General features: G+C 34.4%; 1 protein-coding gene across 4 annotated transcripts in view; it reads left to right on the forward strand.

Annotated features, from left to right (window-relative positions):
* Positions 1-27,065, forward strand: part of arhgef1a (Rho guanine nucleotide exchange factor (GEF) 1a) — a 62,272-nt gene extending 35,207 nt beyond the window's left edge. For 3 of the 4 annotated variants that reach the window (XM_051136554.1, XM_051136555.1, XM_051136556.1), the window contains 20 exons: positions 7,319-7,386; positions 7,568-7,631; positions 7,803-7,932; positions 8,353-8,462; positions 10,275-10,418; positions 11,398-11,648; positions 12,101-12,226; positions 12,736-12,853; positions 14,203-14,451; positions 14,599-14,675; positions 14,828-15,003; positions 16,882-16,949; positions 17,326-17,514; positions 19,282-19,380; positions 19,491-19,540; positions 19,983-20,024; positions 22,027-22,077; positions 22,175-22,486; positions 22,668-22,854; positions 25,633-27,065. In XM_051136554.1, the coding sequence (XP_050992511.1) occupies positions 7,319-7,386; positions 7,568-7,631; positions 7,803-7,932; positions 8,353-8,462; positions 10,275-10,418; positions 11,398-11,648; positions 12,101-12,226; positions 12,736-12,853; positions 14,203-14,451; positions 14,599-14,675; positions 14,828-15,003; positions 16,882-16,949; positions 17,326-17,514; positions 19,282-19,380; positions 19,491-19,540; positions 19,983-20,024; positions 22,027-22,077; positions 22,175-22,486; positions 22,668-22,854; positions 25,633-25,703 (2,582 nt within the window). In that variant the 3' untranslated portion in view covers positions 25,704-27,065. Of the gene's footprint in view, positions 1-6,756; positions 6,995-7,318; positions 7,387-7,567; positions 7,632-7,802; positions 7,933-8,352; positions 8,463-10,274; positions 10,419-11,397; positions 11,649-12,100; positions 12,227-12,735; positions 12,854-14,202; positions 14,452-14,598; positions 14,676-14,827; positions 15,004-16,881; positions 16,950-17,325; positions 17,515-19,281; positions 19,381-19,490; positions 19,541-19,982; positions 20,025-22,026; positions 22,078-22,174; positions 22,487-22,667; positions 22,855-25,632 lie in introns of those variants that run through there. The other variant, XM_051136558.1, reaches the window with a different exon arrangement.

Raw genomic sequence — 27,065 nt, forward strand, 5'->3', positions numbered from 1 at the left:
CAATAAATACCGTTTTGGCTCTGTTTAATGTGGAGTGACAGATCGCTGTTGCACCTCAGTTCAAGAGAACTGTTACAGCATAAAATAAACATGAATGAACGCCCAAAGCTATGATAAAAGAAAGAGAACAACTTACTGAAATCCGTATCCTGTCTCACGTAATCGCTTAATCAGTGTTACAACCACGGAAAGACGTCAGTATAACAACTTGCAAAAACAATATCACGTAACGTCACATTTACCTCAGAAAAACTTATTCAGTGACCATAAAATTGTTACTGAGCTAGAAAAATGATCTCTAGAGAGTTGCACCATATAACATAATCATTATAATTTCAAGTTTTTATGACAGCCATTATTTAAATGTTTATATGCGTTACATTGTATGACATTACAAATGAAGACTTTAAAATGTATAACATTTTCATTTTTTTCAAAGTTAAATAATTGTACCTAATGCACTTTGAGAGTTCAAAACTAAAAGCTCCAACCCATGTATTTAACTAAGAAAACTTAAGTCAGAAAAAAGTCAGTGAATTGACTTGTACCTGAACTTTAAAGGGAACTCAACCTTCTTTTTATTTGTGATGTACTGTCTCAGTCTAAATTACATTCACACTGGTGTTTTAGGAAGCCAAACAAATTAGAATATAATAATAATAATAACAACAACAATTTTATATTACTGTTATTCCTATGACAGTAATAGCCATATATTGTAAAACAATTGCACTGTAAAATAAATGAAAATAAATATTTCATAGGTATTTTATTTTTGCTTTATACAAGAGTAGGGAAATTACAATACTTCTTTCCCAATTTCTACACTTGAAAGAGATTTAAAAAAAAAAAACTGGACTGCAGTAACGTTACCCATTTAAACTGCTAACATTCAGCAATTCATACTGCACTTTGAAGCTTTTATTTTGACGAAACTGGCAGTAGAGTTTTTATTTTGACAGAAAATTCCTTACAAAAACGCGTCTCACTATGAATCATCTGCTGCGAAAATAATGCATAAGTGGTGGCCGTTGTGTTCCTAAATGCCCGCAAAACTTACAGCAGATGCAATAAACGAGTTCAGCTGCATTCACTGTGACCTAGGTATCACGACCTAGGTATACCGGATCACGAGCTGATCGTCTGAACAAAGTGCGTGCTTCGCTTTGAAATGAGCAGTGAAGACAGACTTGATGAAGGGGTTAAGGAAGAACTCCACTTCCAAAACAAAGATTCACATATAATGTACTCACCCACTTGTCATCCAAGATGTTCATGTTTTTCTTTCTTCAGTCAAAGAAATTATGTTTTTTGCAAACATTTCAGGATTTTTCTCCAAAATGCAGTTTAAATGCGGTTGTAAACAATCACAGCCGAGGCAGAAGGGTCTTATCTAGCAAAACGATCGTTATTTTCATTAAAAAAAAATACATTTTAAATACTTTTTAATCTTTAACGCTCATCTTTCCTTGCTCTCCATGAACTCTGTGTATTGTGGCTCGAGACAGTTAGGGTTTGTCGAAAAACTCCAATTGTATTTTCTCCCTCAACTTCAAAGATCATTTCAAAATCATCCTACATCACTGCAGAAGTACCGACACAGTCTTTGCAAAGTGAACATGCAAAGAAGATCAAACAACCTTAACAAAAAAGGTAAAACAGCGATATATGACAATTTTGAAGTCGAGGGAGAACATGAGATGGGAGTTTTCCGACATACCCTAACTGTCATGAACCGGAAAAAACTGAGGACGGGAAGAGCAAGACAAGACGAGCGTTTGACATTAAAAAAAGTATATAAATTGTATTATTTTTATGAAAATAACCAATCGTTTCACTAGATAAGACCCTTCTTTCTCGGCTGGGATCGTTTACAACCGCAATCGGGATCGTTTGAAGCCGCATTTAAACGGCATTTTGGAAGTTCAAAATCGGGGCACCACATCAGTCCATTATATGGAGAAAAATGCTGAAATGTTTTCCTCAAAAAACATAAATTCTTTGTGACTGAAGAAAGAAGGACATGAACATCTTGGATGACAAGGTGGTGAGTACATTATATGTGAATCTTTGTTTTGAAAGTGGATTTTAAAAACTACACTTTTTGCAAGGAAGACCTATTGCTTCATATTGTCATGTGACCATGATGATATCAAGACAGTTTTGACACGATACTGATAATACCATTACATCCCTATGTGCTAATAATTGACAAATAATTGATATTGATCTGAATCTAATCGAATTGCGAATCGTGTCAACACCCAGCCCTATTTTGTGAATTTGTGAAAACTTTGCAAAAACACACAGGAAAAACTTTTCTGTTTTTAGCAAAATCATTGTCATGTAAATGTACCCTAAATTGCCAGTCAGGCCTCAGGACTCAGGTTTCTATGATATGGTTTTTGTTACTCCTTAAACGCAATTCTTTTGCTCATTTTATCACCAAAAGTAATCGCATACCTCTTCCAAACAAGCTGATGCATGTTCAACACAATGATAGAATGTTGTGGATGTTTGTTGCGTAGGTGTTCTGGGTGGTTTTAGCATATTGAGATGTAGTTGCAAGGGTGTTCTGGATGTTTTTTGCATGTTTCTATGCAGCTGCTAGGCTGTTGATCGGCCTGGTACAAGTCTAAAAAGCCAATTCCCAAGTCTGTAGGATATTTTAGTTTCTTTCCCTCCTTCAACACAAATATGTCTGATTTTTTCCACTATTTTCATAGTCTGCCCAATGAAATGCTTAGAAAAATAACAGCATGCCTCTCCCAAACAACCCAGCTGATTGGACCAATCATCCGTGCAGGACAACCTTATGAATGGTAATTTTTTAAAGGGATAGTTCACCCAAAAATTAAAATCTCACCCTCATGTCGTTCCAAACCCGTAAGACCTTTGTTCATCTTCGGAACACAAATGAGAGCTTTCTGACGCTGCATGGACAGCAACGCAACTGACACGCTCAGGGCCCAGAAAGGTAGTGAGGACATCAATAAAATAGCCCATGTGACATCAGTGGTTCGACCATAATGTTATGAAGCTATGAGAATACTTTTTTAGCACAAAGAAAACAACATTACGGTTAACCACTGATGTCACATGGACTATTTTAATGATGTCCTTACTGCTTTTCTGGGCCTTGAGCATGTCCGTTGCATTGCTGTCTGTGCAGGGTCAGAAAACTCTTGGATTTCATTAAAAATATCTTAATTTGTGTTCTGAAGATGAACGATGGCCTTACGGGTTTGGAATGACGTGAGGGTGAGTAATTAATGACAGAATTTTCATTTTTAAGTGAACTAACCCTTTAACTTTGTGCTGATGTTTAATGCTTATGGTTAGAGATCTGAACACACCCTTATGAAGTATGAGTGGTAGTAATTGTAATTAGACGCTGATGATTATAAGTAAAGTATGTAATAGCATTACCATTCTCGATTAATGTTTGCTTACATCCTCTGTTCATGAAAACCTAGAGAATAAATGCTCCTGATGAAACTCTAGGAGGAGCTTGTGTGCGATCCTGCCAATCGTATCGTAGAGGCTATAAAAACAGCCGCTTACCTCACTCCTTCCGATGATTTTTCCGGCTTTCTTCCCCCATCCCAACTCCCCCGCTTTCTTTCCATGATTGTCTCCAGGACTTTGAGCTTGAGACGAACATAAGCCTCTTTATTACTTACAAGCCACACCTGTCTACCCCTCATTCACATTACATTTATGTGTTGCAGCACTGAACTGCTGTCTTGCGTCTTATGTGGTGAAGTGGAGAGTATGTGGAATATTTTTAGCGGCTGGTCTACCGCAGCATGCCAAGATAACGCACACACACACACACACACAAACACAGCTTGAAGTTAGAGGCCTGGATAGTTTCTTCATGCAGACACATACTGGTAATGGCAAGCGTTTTCACCCATTTCATGTAGGCACATATATACTGTTATAGTGTATATATATATGTAGTATATAGTGTGTAGTGTATATATGTATATGTAACAGTTTTTATAAAATCATGGTTCCATTCACAATTTAAAGCGTTGAAAAGCAGTCAAAGGTTACTTTTGCTGTAAAGTTGTCCAACTAATTATTTTCACTTTCATTTTTGAGCTTTAATTCAAGGTGGATGAGCTTATGGTTATTTGTCACATAAATTCAGTGTTTACATTTTTCTCATTTTCTTGCATGCATCATGTAAAACTTACAGTGAAGTTACTGTCAATAGAACTTTAACTTTCAGCCCAAACGATTCTTTTCAGCACATTTACATATAAATACTGGTTTACTCTCACACCCTTTCCTGTTTTGGTGTGCTCATCTTTCATTTCTTGTTCTCTGTTTTACTATTGTTTTTAGCTTCTTCCTTATTTTGTCATCAAGATCAGATTTTAAGACCAGACAGTACGAACCGCTCACTGATGAGCAGCTCTGTGCTCGGCTGCTCTGGTCTGGGTATTGATTGCACTGAGAGCCTGTGTGGGTGTTGGAACATGTAGTTTATGCCTCTGTACGCAGCAAGAGAGAGCAAAGGGCATTGGAACCAAACGCCTTTGAGTGGGATCAGATTTACAGCCGATCTTACAGTGAATTAGATAAATGTGTGTGCATATATGTGCTGTCATGTTTTGTAGATGTAAAGGTAAAGGGAATAAGGATGTGAAAAACTACATGTCTTTAAAATTAACTTAGTGGTTTGCCTGACTTGCAGACTAATCAAGGAAGCACTGGATAAAGGGCTGGTTTTACCTCGATCAGATGCACGTGTCAGGGGGGCGTTTACATCAGAAAGGTTATTGCGATCAAAAACAGCTGGTCGAGCGCGGTGGAATGGAAGAAAACACAGGAGCCACTGTGTGTTTTAAAATATTTTTAGCTTGATACGCCCTCTTAAAAACAAAACTCTGCTAAAGTGAGTCACAGTGCAACTGCAAAAGACATCTGCATGCATAAAGCTGTAGCGATGGAGCATGAATTTTTATGTTAAGAAACAGTTAATCAGCTAAATTATGTGTGTATATATATATACATATATATATATATATATATTTACTTAATATAGAAATCTTTTGTAACATTATACAATACCGTTAAAAGTTTGGGGTCAGTAAATGTTCTTTCTTTCTTACTTCGAAAGAAATTAATACTTTTATTCAGCAAGCATGTGTTAAATTAATAAAAAGTGATAGTAAAGACTTGTATTGTTAGAAAGGATTTCTATTTTTAAGGGTTTTTTTTTTTACTTTTTTATTCATCAAAGAATCCTAAAAAAGTATCACAAATATTAAGCAGCACTTGAACAACTGTTTTCAACATTGATAATAAATCAGCATATTAGAAAGATTTCTGAAGGACTGTGTGACAGTGAAGACTGGAGTGATGGCTAATGAAAATTCAGCTTTGCATCACAGAAATAATTATATTTTAAAGTATATTAACATTGAAAACTTATTTTAAATTATTTCAAATTATAATTTAAATTATTTTAAACTTAATATTTTATAATATTACTTTTTTTCTGTATTTTTGATCAAATAAATGGAACTTTGATGAGCATAAGAGACATCTGTAAAAACATTAAAAATCTTACTGATCCCAAACTTTTGAATGTCAGTGTGTGTGTGTGTATATATATATTGTGTGTATATATATTTATACTATTGCATGAACACAATATCACACTTGTAGCAGTGTAGTGTGGCTGTATATTGGCACAACTGTGATTACCTACGGCCGAATTATGGACTTTTAAAAATGGACATTTCTACTGTAATAATTGTCTCGTTTATGTCTGTTTTTGAGATAAGATGTTCTTCTACAGTGCTTCATTTCTGTGAAGCTCTGCTGCTCCTTGGGTGATTATTATATATATTTCATACAGCAGTTCTCTCTGGTCCTTAAATCTGATTGGAGAGGAGTGCATCCTAGTAATCCTAGTAACATCAGAACTCTGTTTCACTGTTTGTATACTCCACTTGCAGTATTTCTCACAACGAATGTCAAATCCACTGTAAATGTATAAATAATACTGTTTTTGAGTCACGCAGTATAGTTTTACAAGTTTTTTTAGATGAGAATGTACTTGTTTAGACTTCAAATATGCGGTTTGTTCATGAAGATAACATCTATTTCGGAGCTTTGTTTTCGGAAATGTCCCTGTTAAAAAAAACAGCATATGCTGGTTAGGTAGGTTTTGATGCTGGGATGCTGGTTTTAGCTGGTCCTTTGCTGGTTTATGCTGGCTCTTTGCTGGTCCTTAGCTGGTTTAAGATGGTCCTGGACAAGCATAAACCAGCAATGGACCAGCATAAACCATCTAAAACCACAGGGTGAGCTCTAGGGTATTAGCACCCCTTCACTTTTAATACAGTGATAAGCTTTCAATGAAGCAACTCAATGTTCCTTCATTACTAGTTCTAAAGTGACATTTTCCATTTAGTGACAGAGGCTTGGGCCTAGATGTTCAATTGTCGACTTAAGGAAGTAGTTCCGTTGTTGTTTCTTATGTATTTACACACTCAAACTGTTGTATAAACACAATATCACACTCGTAGCAGTGCGATACGGCTGTATATCGGCACGGCTGTGATTACCTAAGGCAGAATCATGGACTTTTAAAAATGGATATTTCTACTGTAATAATTGTCTCATTTATGTCTATATTTGAGATAAGATGTTCCTCTACAGTGCTTCATTTTTCTGAGATGCTCTGCTGCTCCTTGGATGATTATTTTGACTCATGTAGGTGTGTGTTGTAGGGCATTCGGGCCAGGGAAACCCCGCCGGAGCCTCCGTCCCACTTCCTTCCCAGCCACCCTCAAAACAGGAAGCAAAGCCGTTCTGAAACAATAGGGGTTCAGAGACAAAAGCAATACGGTATAACCAGAGAAAATGTTCAGTGATTGCTAGTAGCATGCCGTAAAGAAGATCTAGAGCGAACATTTTAACGCAAACATGGACAAAGGTCAAGAAGGAGAGAAAGAGAGGCAAAAACTAGGTATAGTACATCTGAGATTTACTCGATTGCTTGCTGTAATATAGGAGAGAGGATAGGAGGTTAGAGGGATTTTTTTGTATTTCCTTGCTGGAAAATCCATTGTACGCTGCTAGCTGTGTTTGAGAAGTCTTGGTTTGTTTCTAGCTATTTAAGCTAATAGATCAACAATAAACCAGCTATTTATGTAGCAGAGATTGTAATACAGTAGGTCAATCATCTGACCAATTTAGAACAACCAGAAATCAACTTAAAAGTTATGTGACCATCTGATGACGAAATAAAATAACTGTGGTTTTCCTGTCTGCTCTTTTTTTTTTTTTTTAGCCTGTAACGTCACCATCCATAACCGCTGTAGGGACACGCTACCAAACTGTGTCAAAATGAAACAGAAGGTGAGATATTAGTGCACATACTTGTCACATGGGTTATATATACGACAGACATGCAGACACTGGCTTTCGTAGTATGATGTAGAAGAAATGAATCTAAACTGGGTCAGTTGTCTTCATATGGTTTATGAAAAAGATCTAAAAAATATGACATAAATTTGATTGTGTGTATGTGTCATAATAGCAACAGAAAATGGCGCTGATGAGGAACAATTCGGCCTATCAGAATGTGACGCTGAGGAATAAAGGTGAGGATGTGATGGAAACAAGTGCACTGTTTAGATCTGGTGTTAGCAACTTGTTTCAGGTGATGTTTCTCCTGTGGCTAACTGAAATTAGATATCACTGAGAGGATGTCAATATGATTGACCAAAATTGAGTAATACCAAGTCTAAAATGAGTTTTCTGCCTCTATGAAGCCCATTTAAAGGAAAGGCCGAGCTCTGCCATCTACCCATCAGACAGTCTTCGCCAGTCACTACTCGGGTCCCGTCGAGGGCGGTCTTCTCTTTTACTTTCCAAGAGCGTGTCCACCAATAACATTGCAGGGTGAGTGACAGTGATGGCAGAGAGATGCATTAAATGGGCACTTTTTTGAAGAATATACCAACAAATCACTAAATGAACAAGTCCCTCGTTTATAAATGCTGTGACATAATTTCATTGTGTATTTTGTCTTTTTTGTATGTGTGTGTTTTGGGCTGTTTTAGTTTAATGTAAGCAGTTTTGTTTAAATGTTATATATTAGTCATTATGTTCTTTATTTTCAAATTCATTTAATATATTTTTATTTTAAATTTGTTGTGTGTATTTTCTGTTTCTGTGGTGATTATGATGGCTGCCTCTCATTTCGTTTTTTTTGTTTTGCTTTTTTTTTGTCTTTTGCATGCGATTGCATGCATACATCTACATCTGTTTGTATGCATGTATGTGGTCCGTGTGTGTGTGCGTGTGTGCATGTGCGTGTAGGACTCTGAATGATGACTCTCCTCTGGGGCTGCGCAGGATCTTGTCTCAATCCACAGACTCACTCAACTTCAGGAGCAGAACCATGTCCATGGAGTCACTCAATGATGAGGGTGAGACACACAAACACAACAAACACACCACACGAGGGTGAGACACACAAGCATTCAAACACAATAGGTATACATTAAAATATACATAACAGTTTGGAGTAAGTTTGAGCATATCTAGTAATGACATTTATAACACTACAAAAGATTTTTATTTCAAATAAACTTCACAGTGGTGTCCATTAAAATATTAAGCAGCACAACTATTTTCAACATTGATAATATTAAGAAATGTTCTTTAAAGGAGAACTCCACTTCCAGAACAACAATTCACAAATAATTTACTCACCCCCTTCAAGATGTTTATGTATTTCTGTCTTTAGTCGTGAAGAAATTATGTTTTTTGAGGAAAGCATTTCAGGATTTTTCTTCGTATAATGGACTTCATTAGTGTCCTGATTTTGAACTTCGAAAATGTAGTTTAAATGCAGCTTCAAATGGCTGTAAATGATCCCAGCCGAGGAAGAAGGGTCTTATCTAGCGAAACATTTGGTAATTGTTTCGGAAAAAAAAAATTGCATACTTTTTAAGCACAAAAGCTTGTGTAGCACAGGCTCTGGGATGCACGTTCACGACGCTATGTACTATTGAATCATGTTGAAAGGTCATGCGGAACGTAGGCGGAACTACAGACCCACAATGAACTGATGGGATAGTGATGGGAAGTTTGGATCATTTTACCGACTCAGACCTTTGAGTCTAGTTCAGCAAAATGAACAAATCTTTTTTCGAGTCATTTCGTTCATTTTAGCAAAATATAATTAAAATGTTACGTGTTACTTCCCTAACACATCTACTGCTTACACAAACATTGATCACACTACAAACAAGACAAAACTTTAATGCTTTAAGAAACAGAAAAGATTAATTCATTGTTTACCTGGGTCTTTAGTCTATGATTAGCTCACCTCTTATCTGACAAGTTTTTGGGTTTGAGTCGTTCGTTTATCACGTGACAGCCCCATAAGATGAAGATGAGACTAGAAACAGGTGAACTAATTCCAGTACAGAACCTAATAGGATATGCGAGACTGAATGAATCACTCCCCGAGATGACTTGTTCTTCCCGAGTCACATTAAAGATTTGTTTAAAATGAAGGAATCGTTCAAGAACGACCCATTACTAATTCGTAGCATCGTGGATGTGCATCCCAGAGCTTGTGCTACATAAGCTTTTGTGCTTAAAAAGTATACAAATGTTTATTTTTTCGAAAAAAATGACTGATGGTTTCGCTAGATAAGACCTTTCTTCCTCAGCTGGGATCATTTAGAGCCATTTAAACTACATTTTTGGAGTTCAAAATCAGGGCACCAATGAAGTCCATTGTATAATGGAGAAAAATCCTGAAATGTTTTCCTCCAAAACCATAATTTCTTTACGACTGAAGACAAAAAGACATGAACATCTTGGATGACAAGGGGGTGAGTAAATTATTTGTAAATTGTTGCTCCTTTAAGGACCAAATCAGTGTTTTAGAATGATTTCTGAGGGATCATGTGCTACTAAAAAACTGGAGCAATGGCTGCTAAAAATTCTGGAACAAATGACATTTTAAAATATTTTAAAATAGAAAACTGTAATTTTTTAATAGTTTTAATATTTTATAATATTCACAATTTCTACTATATTTTGATACAAATAAATGCAGCCATATTCAAACTTTTTAATGGTAATGTATCTTTTAAAGAGTTAAATTCTTCTGATTGGTGTGATTGACTGTTGATCATTTCCCAAATTCCATGACCAACCTGTTAACCTTCAAACTGAAGTTATAATACAGAAATGGTTATTATTATTCTTTCTCTTGCTTTTAGGAGAAGGCTACTTCACCTCCCTGCTGGAAGATCTGGATTTTGAAGGCCGGGAGTTTGAAGCAGATTCCTGGAGCATGGCTGTAGATTCCTCCTACTTGCAGACCCACCGTAAAGATGTTATCAAGAGACAGGACGTCATCTATGGTTAGACAAAACACAGATCTAAGTCTAGAATCAAAGCATGTTTATGACTGTAAATGGGCCGTTGACTCTGAATCCTGATAAAAATGCTATTAATTGCTCTTATATAAACAGTAATACCTTTCCAAGCACTGTATTTATTTTTTTGAGTATGAAAATGAGGCATTGAGGGATAGACGTACAACATTGTAAAGCACAGTATGAAAAATGGATATTCGTGATTACATTTAACTCTGATATTAAATTATTATTTCAGAGATCAACTTATGTGCATTTTAGATGATAATCTGAAAAGATAATCTAAATGAAAGAAATCAGCATGCACAGTTGTTGGCTGAACAATTGAGGCTAAGGCACACAGATGGTAGTACAACAGATGGAATGAACTGTACTTCTATGCCTCACCACCTTGTTTTCACTTACATCAAATTTAAAGCGATAGTTCACCAAAAATTAAAAAACTTACCCAATGATTTACTCACCCTCAAGCCATCCAAGGTGTATATGACTTTCTTCTTTTAGAATACAATTGGAAGTTTGTTAAAAAATGTCCTGGCTCTTTCAAGCTTTATAATGGCAGTGAATGGCTGTTGAGATTTTGAAGCAAAATAAAGTGCATCCATCCATCATAAAAAGTGCTCCACATGGCTCCAGGGGGTCAATAAGATAATAAGCAAAGGAAAACCAGTCTCCTCTTGGCTTATATCGAAATCCTCCAAAATTTCCTCCAAAACAAGGAGATGTAAAGAAAAATTTTGGAGGATTTTGATGTAAGCCAAACTGAAAAAGGCTTATTTTGGGCTTATAAGGGCTTATTTTATTAAGGGCTTATAAGGTGAAAAGAGTGTTTTCTACACTACTAATGAGAAATTTTAACCAAAGTATGTTATAGACTTTTCATTGAGACCCTAACGAATCACATCAACTTGTGGAAAGTGGCCATCCGATGACCCCTTTAATAACCCCTCCGATGTCTTTTCAGAGCTGATCCAGACAGAGCTCCATCACGTTCGAACCCTGCGGATCATGGATGGTGTGTTCAGGCGGGGTATGCTGGAGGAGGTCCAGCTGGAGCCGGGGGTCGTGCATGCATTGTTTCCCTGCCTAGAGCGCCTGTTGACGATTCACACACACTTCCTCACGCAGCTCCTCGCACGGCGTGCTCAAAGCCTGCAACCTGACAGCACAAACAATTTCACCATCACTCAAATCAGTGATTTGTTAATACAGCAGGTAGGAGTGCAATTGTGAATTTAGGTGGGCGGAATGGGGTATAAATGCATTTGGTTACATTTGGCCTGCCTTTTGGACAAATGTATCTGGTTTAATTGCCAGATTAAAATGTAACATAAATTGGAGCTGTCAATTTAATGCATTAACTTAAACAATAAACAGGGTTAATCATGCAACAGTGGAACAAAATTTAATAGCTCTGTTTTAAAAGTGTTTTTAAACACAACACCTTAAAACAATATCATACATGCATCGCATTGCATATGCATGATTTTGAATGACAAACGCGTGATGTCATGATGTAGAGACAGTGAAAAGTCAAAAAGAAAGAACAAGTGACAAATGGAAATTGAAACGTCATTCTCTCCGGGTGTATGAGAGTGGGAGGCTGAAAGCTTTCAGGTTTCAAGGAGCAAAATGTTCATAGTGCACTGTCTTTGTGTGTACGTCAGTTCTCAGGTCAGTGCGCTGACGAGATGCTGAAGGCGTATTCTGAGTTCTGCAGTCGTCATATGAAGGCCGTCAAACTCTACAAAGAGCTGCTGGCCAGAGACAAGAGACTACAGCTCTTTATACGGGTAAGAACAAGAGAGACCTGACGAGGGTGTTTGCCGTCCGGGTGCGTTTTTTGTTTGCGTAACCGGGGTCAGGTGTTGTCTCGTGTGTTGCAAGTGGGAGGACAGAGTGGTACTGAGTGATAAATGATGGTGGGTGCATTAATGGATTAAATGCCTGCAAACTCTCATAGATGTGTGAATCATCTGATTTTCAGGTATCATGATCATGTTCGGCTCTTTTATTTTAGTTCGTAATAGCTTAGTGTGGGCCTGTTATGATAACAAAACCAGTGCCATGTCACGATTACCGATACTAAAGCAAAACGAATATGCTATTGAATGCACTCCTTTATTTAAAAAGTTAAATATTGTCGGAGCAGTGGTGTGGAAGGTAGCACACCTAGGTTTGTGTGTGCACTTTCTAGGCACCTGTTGTAGATTTTGGATACAACCTTAGTGTGTGTATAAATACAGCACACAGAGGCAGAAACAGATAACAGTCCATTTATCATTGTCTTTGTCCTTCTCAGAGAATGGGTCGGGGTCCTCTACTGCGTCGCCATGGGTTCCAGGAGTGCATCCTATTGGTCACTCAGCGCATCACTAAATACCCCGTCCTGGTGCAACGTATCTATGACAACACCAAAGGTAAGACAAGGCCATATAGATAAAAGGTGCCCTCTTAAATAATATACAGTTGAGGTCAAAAGTGTACATACATCTTTCAGAATCTGCAAAATGTTAAATATTTGACCAAAATAAAAGAGGGATTATACAAAATACATGTTATTTTTATTTAGTTCTGACCTGAATGAGATATTTCACAAAAAAAATATTTACATATAGTCCACAAGAGAAAATAATAGTTAAATTCATAAAAATGACCCAGTTCAAAACTTTACATACGCTTGATTCCTAATACTGTGTTGTTACCTGAATGATCCACAGCTGTGTTTATTTATTTATTTATTTATTAGTTATAGTTGTTCACGAGTCCCCTGTTTTTCCTGAACAGTTAAACTGCCTGCTGTTCTTAAAAAAAATCCCACAAATTCTTTGGTTTTTCAAATTTTCTAATGTATTTGAACCCTTTCCAGCAGTGACTGTATGATTTTGAGATCCATCTTTTCACACTGAGGACAACTGCGGGACTCTAGTATGCAGCTATTACAGAAGGTTCAAATGCTCACTGATGCTTCAGAAGGAAACACGATGCATTAAGAGCCAGGGGTGTAAACTTTTGAACACATTTTTCTTATTTTGTCTAAATATCAGATTTTTTCATTTAGTACTGCCCTTTAGAAGCTACAGAAGATACTTACATGTTTCCCAGAAGAAACATGTAAATAAGTTACATTCTTATCTTCAATTTCAAAAAGTTTTCACCCCCCAGCTCAATGCGTCGTGTTTCCTTCTGAAGCATCAGTGAGTGTTTGAGCCTTATGTAATAGTTGCATATGAGTCCCTCAGTTGTCCTCAGTGTGAAAAGATGGATCATACAGTCATTGTTGGAAAGGGTTCAAATACACAAAAATGCTGAGAAACCAAAAAACCATATGTGGGACATGAAGGATTTTTCTGAAGAACAGCAGCCAGTTTAACTGTTCAGGACAAACAAGGGACTCATGAACAACTATCACTAAACAAAAACACAGTTGTGGATCATTCAGGTCACAACACAGTAAGAATCAAGCGTATGTAAACTTTTGAACTTCTCTCTTGTGGACTATATGTAAATGTATTTTATGTGAAATACCTTATTCAGGTCAGTACTAAATAAAATACAACATGCATTTTGTATGATCTCCCTTATTTTGGTAAAATTATTAACATTTTGCAGATTCTGCAAGGTGTATATAAACTTTTGAACTGTATATAATTTAAAAATATATATTTTAAAAGTTTTTAAACAACAAAAAAAAGTGTATTATATACATAAGTGTCGTAATGCCCCAGTTATGGACATTTTAGACTGATTATTGTGTGTAACAATACAGACAATCAAGAGGAAGCTGCAGGTCTGTCTCAGGCTCTGTCTTGTATACGGGAGCTGCTCTGTTCGGTGGACCAACAGGTGTTGGAGCTTGAAAGGACACAGCGGCTGCAGGAGATCCGGTCCAGGGTCGACCCACGGGCCGAGGCTAAACTCCGCTCCGGAGCCCTGTTCAGGCCGGCCGAACTGCTCCGCAGGCAGCTGATACACGAAGGCACGCTGCTCTGGAAAACGCCCAGCTCTCGCCTCAAAGGTAGTGAAGACTGTGTTTATGAGGAAGTGTGATGTGATACGTGTCTGTGTGAAAGGGAGAGAGACAACCATGCTATTATATAAGCTCACATGTAATTTGATGGCGGTGTTTTAATGTACAGAATTTCCTGTTTTCTTTGTATTGTAGATGTTCAGGTTATGTTGATGACTGATATTCTAGTATTCATGCAAGAGAAAGATCAACGGTACATCTTTGCAAGTTTGGTAAGTTTGCATGTAACTCATCCTGTGATGCCTCAAATTGTGAGGTTTGATAGAGGAATGTGTCGTTACTTTTCTAAGCGTGAAAAAAAAATTTATTTGTGAAAATCTGTACACAGACAGCTATATTTCTTTTCTTCCCATTCTCTCCTTAGGATAAGTCCGCTGTGGTCTCACTGCAGAGTCTCTTAGTCCGAGACATAGCCAATCAGGAGCGAGGCTTGTTCCTGATCAGCAGTGAGTCAAGCCCACCTGAGATGTATGAGCTGTACGCCGCATCCAAAGATGACAGAAACACCTGGATACGGCTTATACAGCAAACCATCAGCAGGTACATACATGCAAAACCTTGCTCTTTACAGTCCGCACAGCACTCACAGCTACCGTTTGACTTTGTAGGCAACTCTGTCTTTGCAATTGAATAGAAAATCCCATGAAAGCACTTTTCTGTATTGTTCCTTTGTATTTTCTTGAATCAGGACGTTGGGGTGGGACATTTCGAAGGGATATGTCACTTCTGTAGGCAGATTGACTTGCCCTTTGTTTATATTACAACTCAGCAAAAACAAACTTGACAGCTTGCAAAGAACACCTTTTTCCAAAAATATAAAAACAAATAAGAAAAGATACCATTTATGCTGTGTGGAAAAAAAATAGTAAGCGTGATATTACAGGCAATAATGTCAAATATAATAAATAAATGTTAATAAAATTTATTTATTTGTTTGTTTTTTTGTATTAGTATTAATAATATCAATAAATGAACAATAGTAATTAATAATAGTAATTACTGTTATTTTATTCTGCATGTTAATATGTATAATAATAATAAAGTTGATGCACTATATAATGTATTATATTATTTATAAACACTACCAGTCAAAGGTTTTTGAACAGTGGAATATTTTATATATTTTTTAAAGAAGTCTCTTTTGCTCTCCAAGCCTACGTTTGTTTAATCCAAAGTACAGCAAAATATTGTTGAAATATTTTCTATTTAAAATGACTCTATTTTATTTGAATATATTTTAAAATGTAATTTATTCCTGTTATTTCAAAGCTGAATTTTTAGCATCATTACTCCAGTCACATAATCATTGTAATATTCTGATTTGCTGCTCAAAAACTTTTATTAATGATTATGTTGAAAACATCTAAGTAGAATTTTTTTTCAGGTTTCTTTGATAAATAGAAAGTTCAGAAGAACAGCATTTATCTGAAATAGAAATCTTTTGTGACATTATAAATGTTTTTATCATCACTTTTGATCAATTTAAAGCATCCTTGCTAAATAAAAGTATTAATTTCTAAAATTTGTTTCGCAAAAAATAAAAAATATACTAACTCAAGCTTTTCAATGGTATAATGTATGTTACAAAAGTTTTTTTATTTCAGATAAATGTTGATCTTTGAATTTTTCTATTCATCAAAGAATCCTAAAAAAAAAAAAAAATTACTCAACTGTTTTAAATATTGATTAATAATAATAAATGTTTCCTGTACAGCAAATCGGCATATTACGATGATTTCTGGAGGATCATGTGACACTGAAGACTGGAGTAATGATGCTGAAAATTTAGCTTTTGATCACAGGAATAAATTACATTTTTAAATATATTCAAATAGAAAACAGTCATTTTAAATAGTAAAAATATTTCAAATTGTACTATTTTTCTCTACTTTGGATCAAATAAATGCAGCCTTGGTGAGGAGAAGAAACTTCTTTAAAAAAACCTTGGTAGTGTAATATTAAAATTATGTAATATTACTATTATTCATAATAATTATTTATTCATTAATAATGATTTATATTTATATTTTTAATACAGCTTTTACTAAACTTTTTCGCCATCCTAATAACCTCTTGCTGGTCCCTGGAAGTCCCCGGACTACCCCCATGCTATACACTTACACTTTCAAAATGAATACATTTTAGACACTTTTTTTCCAGAAAAAAGTAAATAACTTACCAAAGGAAGCACAAACATTAGTACTGCATGCATTTCAGTTTCATTCAAAAAAATTTTATAGAGTGACACATATTTTTGGTCCATTTTCCCAAAAGAGAAAGATTGCACGTTTTAAATTTGTACTTGTAAAAGCACAAAAGTTTATAGATGACTTGAGTGTTAATGAACATTCACTAAAAGTTACTAAATTACAGTTTCTAATGGTTATTCTCATTCACCTTTGTTGTTTTGTCACACAGCTGTCCATCAAGAGAAGAATTCCCTCTTATAGAAACAGAAGACAAGGCCCTTCTGCGAAGACTCAAAGGTTTCTAACGCACACACATTCACACTCCCAACACTGGGACAAACATGTTTTCATTCAGATTTTTTTCAAAAGATGAATCACTACAGTGGGTTAGGCATTGAAGGATTGACAGAAGCATAAAATCATTTTGAAAAGCTCAAACAAGCTTTTTCACCCATCTGTCAGATCAGTTGGTTACCTATCACAAGACATTTTCTCAAAACAAACGAGCTAGCTACTAAAAAACAAGTTGTCTTGAAATACACCGATTTTTATGCGTCTTGACATCTTTACACAGAATTTGAAGGCGGAACAAAGCCACTATCTTGAGTGTAAAGAAGGTGATGTTGATGTTTTATTCTAACAAGCGTTTTGTTCCTCGTGCTTTCTGTTTCAGCTGATATCCAGCAGAAGGACAGGGAGGTGTTAGAGCTGCTTCAGGAGCGGGTCACCCTGTTCTCTGACTTGGCAGAGGTCATGGGAGGTTATGAGGTCATGTTGCCGTCCTGCTCCAGAAACCTGTTCAGAGCCGATTCTCCCCAGGCACCGCGCGGGGAACAGCTGCTCACACAGGCCATAACTGAGGGTAAGACAGACAGGATGTTACATTCATGGCCGAAGCAGGGCGTTCCACCTGTATGAGGCTGGTTTCACCCTTTAGAGTGTATTTATTTCACCACCCATGTTAATAGGTTACAGTATGCACACTATGAGTAAGCAAGGCCAACAATGTCTTTGCCATTGCTGTTTTATTAGTAACACTTTACAGTAAGGTACTATTAGTTAATGTATTAACTAACACGAATGAACAATGAACAACACATTTATTACAGTATTTAATCATTTTTGTTAATGTTAGTTAATGAAAATGCAGGCATTCATCGAATGTTCATATTAGTTTAGAGTGCGTTAACTAATGTTAACAAGCACAACTGATTTTAATAATGCATTAGTAAATGTAAATGATAAATTAACATGAACTAGCATTAATAAATGCTGTGGACGCATTGTTCATTCTTAGTTTATGTTAACTTATTTTATTTTATTTTATTTTACTTTATTTTTTATTTTCCAAAAAGCACAACCATAAAAATTCTGTGGTTATATATAGTATAAAAATGTTTAAATATCCAAATAAAAGCTTTGAATCAGCATTTAATAAATAAATTAATTAATTAAATTAATTGGCACAGCATCTGAATAAATGACGGACTACATTAGTGAAAACAGAAGCAAATATATTATATACAGAAAGTATTTTTAAAGTTTTATTTATATGTTTAGTTAATAGAAATTAAAAATCTTAAATATGTTGGAAATATTAACAAATATATATATTTTTAACATTTAAATGAATTTCTGATTTTCAGATATCCAAATAAAAGCATTAAAGTTTTGGTATTGTAGCAATTAAAAATATTTCAAATATATAAAATATTGACCAAAACATTGCTTTGAATCTACATCTAATGAGTGAATTAATAAATTAAATAAATCAGCACCGCATCTGAATAAATAACAGATTACATTAGAGAAAACAGAAGCAAATATATTTAAGAAATAATTTTTCAGTTTTATTTTATATGTTTAGTTCACAAAGATAACTTTTTTTTTTCTTTTTTTTTTAAATTAACAAATATATTTTTAACAATTAAATTAATGTCTGATTTTCAGATATCCAAATAAAATCATTAATGTTTTGCCATGGTAGCAATTTAAAATATTTCCAATATATAAAATATTGACCAAAACATAAAAGCTTTGAATCTGCATCTAATAAATTAATTAATAAATTAATAAATCGGCACCGCATCTGAATAAATGACAGATTACATTAGTGAAAACAAAAGCAAATACATTTTTTATATGTTTAGTTCATAGAGATTAAAATATCTTAAATATCTTAAAAAAATAAATATATATGTTTTTAACACTTAAATTAATGTCTGATTTTCAGATATTCAAATAAAACCATTAAAGTTTTGGCATTGTAGCAATTAAAAATAATTCAAATATATAAAATATTGGCCAAACCTCGGAATAAATAAATGACAGATCATTAAAGTACCATTTTTGTTGTATTCTATATGTATGTTTTTAGTTTGTATAGATTAAAAATCTTTAAATATGCTAAATAAATAAATGTAAATAATTAAATAAAATGTAATAAAATTTATACTTGCTGCCATTCACCTCTCTTTTTATTTAAAAAAAAAATAAAAAGGTTTAATATCCCCCCCCCATTTTGGAAAGTTCACAAAGCATTTTAGCTAAATCTTCTGAGCTCATGCTCAGATCTTCAATAATATCTTGTAAAATGTCATGACGTACCTTTTTCTCTTACTCTCTGCAGTGGACAGATTGACAGAGCTGTTATTAGGATCCGATTTAGAGGTTTCTCTGCCCTGCAGTTCCAACGGCCATCACAACCACACTGGAGCGCTAGTAATCAGTACGTGTCAAACGCACAACATGCAATATGTAAATGAATGTGCTTTTAGTGTGTCTGATTGGCTAAATATACCTTTTTATCTGACCATTGTGCTTCCTCCATTCTTCTAGATGGACAAGAGGTATTAGTCAACGGCTCTCAGGAGAACCAAGCTGCTCAGGTACACAAAACTAACATTAGTTTGTCTGAAAATATGCAAACTATTTGGATCTATGTTAGTGTTAGTGCTATTCATTATCACACTTCTCTGACATCCACATTCGCCTGCGTCAAATATGCTTTATAAAATGTAATAATCATGCACACAGTAAGATGGTTCAATGCTATTGCTTAGTTTTTATGTAATCCTGAAAAAAAAAAAATGAGTCATTTTCCAAGCCCATCTGAAACTCGCAGGTTTCCATAGCAACCTGAATCTACCAAAAACTCTCCATCACGACTCACCACTGGTGCTTGAAAGCTGCGCTTCATCTCCCTTTTCATCGACACATAGCAAGACAGTGCTTTTCAGTGTGTGCTGACACATGAAAGCTTTTGAATTAATATGCTGGTGCAGAATTTTGATTGTGTGAATAATGATAAAACTTCCATATTCTCTACAGGATGGTAATGGGAATCAAATGGAGGACAAGACACCGAGTGAGGTACTGACATTTTAGGCTTAATGTTTGCTGTCTAGGGATGTGCTGAATGTATGTCAGCGCATATATATGGGCTGATAACGCTAACCGATAACCTATAAACTGGAGTGACTAGCAAATTAATAAATTAAAAAAAAAACAAGCACATAATAGCTTGCGATTTCAAAGCTTAGCATCTGGATTTTGCAATACATGCAGACAGTACAAAAACTCTTTAACTTCTGCTTTTTAATGTACTGACAAATAAACAAAGGCCCTATGATTTTCGCAATTTTAAAAACGTGGACGGAATCATGGAATCCAGTCATAAAAATGGAATTTACTGTATATGTCATTATATTATATACAAACAAAAGCTTCACAGCAATCTTACATCAAAGTTTGTTTATAAAACAGATTGCGGTTCTTGATTCTGATTGGTTGAGCCACGTTCAAAACTGTTGTACATTACTCTACAGACATACACCTTTGTTTACTTCCGAGTGTTGCTTGGCAACCACTTTGTTGCAACCACAACAGTTTCTGCGGAACTACATTGTTTGGTGGAAGAATACTGCTTTTTTTTTTTTGTTAATGTCATTACACTTTATTTGCTCTGTTTTATTTTGTGAAACCTTACTACGTATATGGGATAACCGTTTTATAAAAGCAATAAACCCCATTAGGCCGTGGTTTACAGTGAATTTATAACAGTTAAGAGGTTTTTTTTTCACTTTAGCTTAACCTTAGCTGTTATAAATTCACGGTAAACCACGGCTTCTTGGGTCTCATTGCTTTATTATCTTGAAAAAACTTTGATAGAAAAATATTACTTAATGTAGGCCTATAGTTATTAAATTATTATTTAAAAAAATATATATTTTAAGGAATATTTACTAAAAAAATTATTTACCATAACTTATTTGTTAGAAAAATGTAAGTACAAAACACAATATTTCTAAAAAATATATTTTAAAAAAATCAATAAATTAAATAATAAATTAAAAATAAGAGTAATATAATAAATAATTAAAAATAATAATAAATAAATAATATAAAATAATAATATATTTTTTTTAATAAAATAAGTTAATCGGAGGAAGCTTAATGCAACCATTCAAATGGAATCAGAAAATTTATGGAATTTGGTAAAAATAAAACTGAATTTGAGAAAACGTATTTCATAGGGCCTTAAAAATGTAATTTTTGTTCAACTTTTAGTAAACAACTGGTAAATTGTGTAAGTTTCATGATTTTAATTAATTCTATATGCTTTTTGAGAACTTTTTTAAATTGAACCATTAAAAAAGAGTCTAGAAAAATTCAAATGGAGAAAAACAGAATTTTAAATAAATAATTAAATACATATATAAATAAATAACTGAATTTGGGGAAAAATATAACAGATTTCACAATCAGAATTTCAAAAGTTTGGGATCAGTAACTTTTTTTTATTACTATTACATTAAATATATATATATATATATATATATATTTCTTTTTTTTAATTAATAAATGTTTCTTAAACACTAAATCAGTTTATTAGATTAATTTCTGAAGAATCATTTGACACTGAAGACTGGAGTAACGATGCTGAAAATTTAGCTTTGCCTGCACAAGAAAAAATATATTTTAAAAGGTATTAAAATAGAAAACAATTGTTTCACATTATAAACTTATGCAAACTAATGCAACACAGACCATGGATCTTGAAAGCTTGAAAATTGCTTAGTGATGCATCAGTCTAATTATGTCTTATGTTACAAAAAGTGCACTTAAAAAACAATCAGATGGACTATAACACATGATTAGGTGAAATGATTGGCTGTAATTCCATTATTGGAATGAATTAGTTTTTAAATTTTACCAGTTATATGCAAAAACACTCTACTGTGCCTCACTAGCTTTCTATGAATATTACACAGACACCAAAATTTCCAGGCTTATATAGACTAGTGTGCGTATTTACATATTTATATTATTATTATTTATATTATTTTGCATCTGAATGTCTGTTGTGTTTCAGGAGGTGTCACAGAGGCTGGTGAATCTCAGTGCTCAGTTACACGCTCTGCAGGTATGTGTGCATTGCAAAATACATGTCACATATTCTTTTAGCGCTGACGGGGTCCAAAATGAACCATCATTGAGGCCAAAATCTCATGCTCTTGTAGGGTGTGGTGATACGACAGGACTCCATCTTAGAGCTCAACCAACGACAGAGCTCTGTCTCCCCGGCCACCCCAGGGGCCCGTACGGTCCGCTCCCTGTCCCGGGATGGAGTGAGTGATATCGGCTCGCTGGGAGAGCTGGCCCTGCTTCAGCGGCAGCACAGTCTTTTGCAGGAGGAGCTCGGACGCCTCAGGGGAGCAGAGGGCAAACTCAGGGATAGTGAGAGAGCCAGAGCCCAGCTGGAGAAACAGCTCAGGGATCTTAAGACCAATAGCGCCACTCTAGGGGATGGAGCTGGAAGTGCAGGTTCACAGGTGAATCACAGGAGTATTTAGCATGTTTTAGTCTAAATCAGAATTTAAATTCATTTTTGCAATCAGAAGCAAAGTTTGTCAACAAGCATCGCAATGCACTGTTAAAGTAATGGAGAGGAAGTATGCAAGAGCTAAAACAGAGTAGCTCCCGAATTTCATTTGCTCCTCTTTGCTTCTCAAGGGCCCATCAACTCGCAGAGAGAGCGATACCGACCCCAATACTGACACCCCATTGGCTAGCCAGGAATCGATGGACCAATCAGACGGCCTGCAGGAATGCAGTGATGTGGAAGTGGATGTGATATCTGATGACGATGATGACGACGACGTGGATTCGAGAGTGTCTCCACGTTCAGAAAGTCCCAGAGGTCCGTAGATTGAGACAGAATGACATTATTAGAACTGATAATATATAATAAATATAAATGCATATACACTACCAGTCAGTAGTTTTTGAACTATAAGATTTTAATGTTTTTTTTAAAAAGTCTCCTCTGCTTACCAAGCCTGCATTTATTTGATCCAAAGTACAGCAAAAACAGTACAGTTTTGAAATATTTTTACTATTTAAAATAACATTTTTCTATTTTAATATATTTTGAAATGTAATTTATTCCTGTGATTTCAAAGCTAAATTTTTAGAATCATTACTCCAGTCACACGATCCTTCAGAAGCTGCTCAGAAAAACATTTATTATTATTATTATGTTGAAAACAGCTGAGTAGAATTTTTTCAGGTTTCTTTGATGAATAGAAAGTTCAGAAGAACAGCATTTATCTGAAATATAAATCTTTTGTAACATTATAAATGTCTTAATTATCATCTTTATCCTTGCTAAATAAAAGGATTAATTTTTATAATTTCTAAGATGTCTATATCTCTATATATTTCCATTCATCAAAAAATCCTGAAAAAAAAGTTCTCAACTGTTTTAAGTATTGCTAATAATAATAATAATAAATGTTTCTTGAACACCAAATCAGCATATTAGAATAATTTCTGAAGGATCATGTGACACTGAAGACTGGAGTAATGATGCTGAAAATTTTGCTGTGATGACAGGAGTACATTACATTTAAAAGATACATTCAAATAGAAAACAGTAATTTTAATTAGTACAAATATTTCACAATTTTACTGTTTTTGCTGTACTTTGGATCAAATAAATGCAGGCCTGGTGAGCAGAAAAGACTTCTTTAAATAAACATAAAAAATCTTACTGTTCAAAAACTTTTGACTGGTAGTGTATGCAAACATAAATAATATATAAATATATGTATACATTTATAATGAATACAATACAACAATATATGTATAATAATTAATAAATAATTTTGTAATAATAATACTACAAATATATGTACATATATAAATAGTTTTTAAAAACAAAAGTATTTTTCTACATTTCTTATATATATATAGAATGAATAAATAAAAAAATCAATAATATAAAAATATTAACCATTATTATGTGGCTACTTACCTAAAAAATCAATGCATTATTATATGAGGGGGGAAAGATACAGGCAGAGCGATACAAGAAACTAGCTCGATAGAGGAAACTGGATGCCAGGGAGTTTGTTGTTCTGATTTTGCTCCTTTTTTATATAAAACGATTACATATTTATCAGACAGTCTGTGTAGATGCGCTTCACCTAAAACGCTGTGAACTTTGGCCCTTTGTAACACTAACAGCAGCCTACACACGCTTATGCAACCAATGTGCATAGCACACATACACATTGAATTTATCACATTAAACCTTCCACACTCACCCACATACACACAAAGATAGACACACATACAATAACACAAACTAAACTCTGTCAGTCAAGAGAACCTCCTTAGACTAAATTGAAAAAATCTACATTTATGTGTATTATTTGTAGACGTGTGTTATAGGTGGATAATGGCAATAAATTGTAGGTTAAACGTCTCAATAAACGCACCCGGAGTTTTAGTGTGTCATTCACGGTGAACATACCTTTCATACATACACTTATACACATAGAAGGCTTGACTTTTAAAACCCCTTGAGATAATATAACTTCAGTCTTGAGGTGTGTTCGAAATTCTGCTCTTACTGTATGTGAAAGGGTTTCGCTTATAATCTAATAATGTGATAGCAACAGTAATGTAATAACAATAATTAATACTTTTATTCAGAGAAATACATTTATAATATTATAAAAAAATTCAAATAAATGCTATTTGTTTTTAACTTTCTATTCATTAAAGAATCCTGAAAAAATGTATGATGGTTTCACAAAAACTGTTTAAATATTATATATGATGATAATAAGAAGAAATGTCTCTTAAGCAGCAGATTAATAGCAGTATATTAGAATGATTTCTGAAAAATCATGTGACACTGAAGACTGTAGTAATGATGCTGAAAATTCAGCTTTGCCATTACAGTAATAAATTGGATTTTAATATATATATTTAAATAGAATTGTACAAATATTTCACAATATTATTGTTTTTACTGTATTTTTTATCTGCAAACCCTAAACCTTTGAATAGTAGTATAAATTTTCATTTTATTTTATTTTTTTTTTTTTTTTTTTTTTTTTAATTTATTTATTTATTTATTGAATGGTCCCCTGTATGTATGAATGATGAAGTGTCTACATAAAAAGTGCATTACAATGAGAAAATGTATTGGTCAGTTCTCCAGTAAAACAGTAAAACAAATTACTTTCCAAAGGCAAATTTAACTTTATTTGGTTTATCAAGTGTTAATTTTGAATACATTTACAGATTTAGTTTGTTCTATAAATTACATCGTCAAGAAGCTATTAATTTCATCCAGATCATTGGGTAAAATTTCAAAGCATCTTAACTTAAAACTGCCTAATTTCTGTTTAATTGAGCGTTGCCAGGTCTTCACAACAAAACCCACCGAACTGCTACTCAAAACTAGCCCATTTGCGTTCTGGAGGGGGTAAAAATCATGTTCCAGGGGTAAAATAAAAAATTTTGGGCGAACATCCTTTGGTAAATTTGCATTCCAGGGGATAAATCACATTATCGCTTCAACCGGCAACAACAGTGAAAACTGTGGACTTGGCAACACTGGTTTAATGTCTACTTACAGTTTCGTAATTCTTTTACTTAAGTGTTTTTTTTTTATATTCCACAGATTTGCAGGACATTCCCGAAGAGAGTGAATCTGCTACAGACCCCCGAGATCGTGACGCTTCACACTGCTAATATTTTTGCAATTCTCAACCCAAGACTGGCCTGTTGTTTGATGGAAAAGACTATAGACTCCATGAGCAGGTCTTCCTCTGAACAGGGAAGAGTCTTACTTAGTTTATGAATATTCATTTCATTATATACATACAGTATTTAGTTGTATCCAGTAATTTTGCTTACAGCTTCTGTGTGGCCGTTTATGACATGTTAATATTCAACATGTCTCTTCTTGGAATCCAATCATATGGCTTTTGACATCCTCGGGTCAATAAGGATATGCCAAAGCATCGTGATGGAGACGGAGTCATGCAAATAATGGGACTTTGCACTTGATAGCGGCATGAAATGGCCTTGGGATTCTTTAAGAGGAAACGTTCTTTAAAAATCTCAAGATCAACCAAATCAACCAAACATAACGGATCCAGCTCAAGGGTACCGGGCAGAAACCAGTTAAACTGATGTACTGTATGTGAGAAACTCATCACAGTGCTTTGTACCAATTCTACACATGCTGGAGCACGAATAGAGCTTCTGTTTTTTTGTTTTTTGTTTTTTGTTTTTTTGAAGTGAATCCTGTTTGTGAGAGGTCACTGTAAGAAATGTTTCTTTCTTGCGCTTTATTTTAAATTTATTTATTTTCCTTTATTTTAAATGGAAAGTTAAATTGTCTTTCAAGCATGTCGAAGCAGTTAGAAAGAAGCCATAACTTGAAATATACCAACATGACAGTCTGGGACCAAAACTACTGGCTATGTAACAAAAAAAACTATTTTCAGAGACTTGAGGGCTTTTTTATGAAGGTATTATATTGCAGTTTATAGCAATATATAGTACAGAAATATATTTACATCTATAGCAAAGAACTTAATAAACCCAGGAAGGTTATTATGATTGAGTATTATGATATTGGTTCCTCAGCCCACAGTGTGTGTTAACGGGGAATACTTTGTAAATATAAGAAGCTTTATTGATTAAAATAGATCACATCACCAAAATCTGCCAGTAACACCAACAACATTTGATGTGTCTTACTACAATTTTGCTTATGTTTTAATTTTTTGTTTTAAGAATGTTTTTTGCAATTTACTTGACTGTGTGCCAAAAATTTCGCTTGGCTGATTATTGCTGAGATATATTATGCTTTTCTTTTAGTCAGTTCAACATTTCAGGAAGCAATGTCTTAGAAATTATTGTAGGATGATATTCTTCGTTTTGAAGTAATTATAAGATTATATATACATAGGATTTACTTAAGTCACATCAAAATGTTTGTATGGAAAATGACAGAAACATTGTTGAAGTGTTTATACAGTGTTTCAGATACACTGAAGTGGATATCAGATACTGTTGAAGAATTAAAACTGTTGATATACACCA

Source organism: Labeo rohita, chromosome 19 (assembly GCF_022985175.1).
Source record: "Labeo rohita strain BAU-BD-2019 chromosome 19, IGBB_LRoh.1.0, whole genome shotgun sequence".
NCBI classification, from domain to species: domain Eukaryota; kingdom Metazoa; phylum Chordata; class Actinopteri; order Cypriniformes; family Cyprinidae; genus Labeo; species Labeo rohita.